The 3,641-nt window shown below is 39.5% G+C and overlaps 1 protein-coding gene across 1 annotated transcript; it reads left to right on the top strand.

Moving 5' to 3' along the window:
- The first annotated feature begins 818 nt into the window (after window positions 1-818).
- On the top strand, window positions 819-1,889 carry LOC141402291 (uncharacterized). Its single transcript, XM_073983215.1, has one exon. It carries the CDS (start codon window positions 878-880, stop codon window positions 1,853-1,855), a length of 978 nt encoding a protein of 325 aa, XP_073839316.1. The 5' UTR covers window positions 819-877; the 3' UTR covers window positions 1,856-1,889.
- The last annotated feature ends 1,752 nt before the right edge of the window (window positions 1,890-3,641 follow it).

Here is a 3,641-nt window from a genome sequence, read left to right as displayed (position 1 = left end):
TAAAAGTTGTATACCTATGGAAGACGTCTGAAAGGTCTTCTACCTAAGAAAGGAGGCCTGTGAAAGGTTTTCTATCTAAAGAAGACCTCTGGTGTGGGACCTCTGAAAGGTATTCTGCCTAAATAAGACATCTAAAAGGATCTCTCCACCGAAAGGAACCCTCTGAAAATGTTTCTACCGAAAGAAGACTTCTGAAAGGCCTTCTGCTTAAAGAAGGCCTTTGATAGATTTTTTTTACCTAAATAACATCTAAAATACGATATATCAGGTATTCTGCCATAAGAAGACATGTGAAATGTGTTCTATCTTTAGAAGATCTTTGATAGGTCTCCTATGTCTAGAAGACCATTGATGGGTCTTCTATTTCGGGAAGAGTTCTGATAGGTCTTCTATCTGTTGAAGATCTGGTGGATCGTCTCCGCTATATCTCCTAACTCTAAAAGATATCCTTATCTGAATGACCTCAGATGGGGTTTTCATCTCTAGAAGACCTCTGATATGTCTTTTAGCTCTAGGAAACTTTTGATAGAATGCCTCTATGGGTCTTCTGTCTTCAGAAGGCCTCTTAAAGGTCTTCTGTCTCCAGAATACATTTGAAAGGTCTTCGGCGACTTGTTAACTACTTAAGGAAAACCTCTAGAAAACCTCTCAGGGCTATTCTGCTTTTGAAAAATTCCTGAAAGATCTCCTTTCCACAGAAAACCTCTAAAAGTTAATTTATCCCTAGAAGATTCAAAGTTTTCCTCAATTTTTTTTTTCATTTTGGCGCCCCAACCCTGAATTGACAATTTTTATTTCTGCCTTGATTTTTATTTATTCAGTCTTTTTAGAAATTTGTTGCTCCCTTTTGTTAAGTCGTCCTACCAAAACGAAAAAGATGCTCGTTACTGAAGAATTCCATAAAATTGCCCTTGCAAAACATCGTCAACGCATCAAGGAGGCAAAGGCGCTGATTGATCACAAACCACCCGTGCTCCACGTTGGCAATTTTTCAAGATTTTCCAAAATGAAAGGCGATGTCACAACATTTGTGGAGCGAAATAAAGCCAATGCTGAGCTATTGGTACATTTAAATGAGATATTTCGCACACGAGGTGTTACCGATGCATTTCGTACCACAGAAACGGCTTTGGCGGCGAGTAATTTACCCGTACGCCTTCGGGAAAAGCATAAAATTGAAATGGAAAATATGGAAATGGGTAAAAGAATTCTGTGTACCCAAGGTGAGTTGGACACATGGCAAAATGAATCAAAGCTGCGAAAAAGCAACGAAAGAAAACCCGCGAAATTTGTTGTACCCCATGGTATATTGAAGAAATATTCTCAATTGAAATTGCCTCAAGATCATGAGAAATTGAAAGTTTTCCTAAGACCTAAGGTGTGGTTTGAATTGGAGGTAAAGAACATTAGACCTCTGGGGCGTATTGTTGTGCAGTTATATACCGAAGCTGCTCCCGGTGTTGTTTTGGAATTTATAAAATTGTGTAGCAGCGCAGAACACAAGCAACGTTTGTCATTTGTGCGCCTCTTTCCCTCATTGTGGTTAGAGGGTAATTTAAAGTTGGCGGATCGAACGTTGATTGCAAAATCTTTGGAATATGACAAGCGGGCTATGGATCATGGCAAATTTGCCGGAGTTCTATCGTTTTCATTGGCTCACTTGAAGCATCACAAGAAGGGTTTGTTTTACTTTGCCATCAGTTTTAAGCCCTTGGGGGTATTAAATGGGCGACGTATTGGTTTTGGCCGAGTTGTGGAGGGTCTTAAGGCCCTCAACTCCATTGAAGTTTATGGTAGTAAAAATGGCAAACTGACAAAGGAAATTGTTGTCTCCAAATGTGGGGTTGTTAAATAAAAATTTGGTGAATTTATTTTGAAAGGAAATTAAAGATGTCGGTTTTGGTCTTTAAAGAGATTATAAGTCAATAAACGGAAGAGGTTTTCTAAGGGCGGAATACCTTTCAGAGGTCTTCTGGATATAAAAGACCTATCAGACGTAGTATAACTTTCAGAGGACATAGAAGACCTATTAAGGCCTGGGTACATAAGCTGCCTCGCCTGCTTGCCTTGCTTGCTTCTGATAAAAAAATAAAAAAAGGGCAATCCAGTTCGAAATTTGCTCGGCCTCCTTTATTCTTTTATTTTTGTTATGTCAGAAATGCAGCAGGAAAGCAAGGCAACCAGGCGAGGCAGCTTATGTACCCAGGCCTTAAGAGGTCTCCCAGAGTTCTTCTTGCGGTTGAAGACATGTCATAGGTATTCTAGAGATAGAAAAACTTTCAGAGGCTTTTTAGAGATAGAATACCTTTTAAAGGTCTTTTAGAGGCAGGATGACTTTCAGAAGTCTGCTGCAAATAGAAGTCCTTTCCGAGGTCTTTTAGAGATTGTAGACCTATCAGAGGCCTTCTGCAGATGGAAGACCCATAGAGGTTTCTTATAGACAGAATGCCTTTCAGAAGTCTTTTAGAAATATACGTTATTTTTAGAGGTCTTCAAATGATATTAGACCTATCAAAGGTCTTCTAGAAATGGAGGACCCATCAGAGTTATTCCAGAGATATAAGCCGAGCAGAGATATTTTAGAAATAGAAGAACTATCAGAGGCCTTCCAGATAAATACGATCTTCCACAGGTCTTTAAAAGATAGAAGTCCTATCGAAGGTCATCTTCAGATAGAAGATCTCTAGAGGTCTTCCAGAATTAGAAGACCTTTCAGAGGCCTACTAGAGATTGAAGACCTGTCAGAGGTCTTCTAGAGATAGAAAAACTTTCCAAACTCTTTTAGAGATAGAATACCTATAGAGAAATTTTGGAGACAAAACCTTTCAGAGGGTAGAAGAAGACCTATCAAGATGGACCTATCAGAGGTCTTTTTCAGAATTTTTCTATAGATGGAAGACCCTCAGAGGTGTTCTAAAGCTAGAAGACCTCTTAGAGGTCTTCTATAGACACATTGCCGTTTCGAAGTCCTATCTGAGGTCTTCTACAGATAGTATACCTATCAGAGGCAGTCCAGAGATGGAAAACATATCGGAGTTATTCCACAGATTGAAGGCCCTTAAGGGACTTCTAGAGATAGAGGTTTTTTATAAACAGAATACCTTTTAGAAGTCCTGTCAGCGGTCTTCTGGAAATATAAGACCTCCTAGAGGTCTTCTAGAGATTGTAGACCTATCAGCGGTCTTCTACAGATGAAAGACCCTTAGAGTTCTACTACAAATGGAAGGCCATCAGAGGTGTTCTAGAGATAGAAGTCCTCTTAGAAGTCGTTGATAAACAGAATGCCGGTTAGAAGTCCTATCTTAGGTATTCTACAGATAGTATAAATACCAGAGGTAGTCTAGAGATGGAAGATATACCAGAGTTATTCTACAGATGGAAGACCTTGAGGTGTCTTCAGAGATAGAAGAAATCTCAGAGGTTTTCTATAGGCAGAATGCTTTTAGAAGTCCTTCCAGTCTTCTAGAGATAGAGGTTTTGCTATACACAGAATACCTTTAGAAGTCCTTTTCTGGAAATATAATACCTTGCAGAGGTCTTCTTGAGATTGTAGACCTAGCAGCGGTCTTCTACAGATGGAATGCCCTTAGAGTTCTACTACAAATGGAAGACCATCGTAGGTGTTCTAGAGATGGAAGACC

The sequence above is a fragment of the Musca autumnalis genome, unplaced genomic scaffold (assembly GCF_047663935.1).
Source record: "Musca autumnalis isolate F117 unplaced genomic scaffold, ASM4766393v1 scaffold_4, whole genome shotgun sequence".
In the NCBI taxonomy this organism is placed as follows: domain Eukaryota; kingdom Metazoa; phylum Arthropoda; class Insecta; order Diptera; family Muscidae; genus Musca; species Musca autumnalis.
This window is presented reverse-complemented; position numbering and strand designations above follow the sequence as displayed.

Coding starts and splice junctions, on each gene's coding strand:
- LOC141402291 (XM_073983215.1), top strand. CDS start 878: ATGCTCGTTACTGAAGAATTCCATAAAATTGCCCTTGCAAAACATCGT.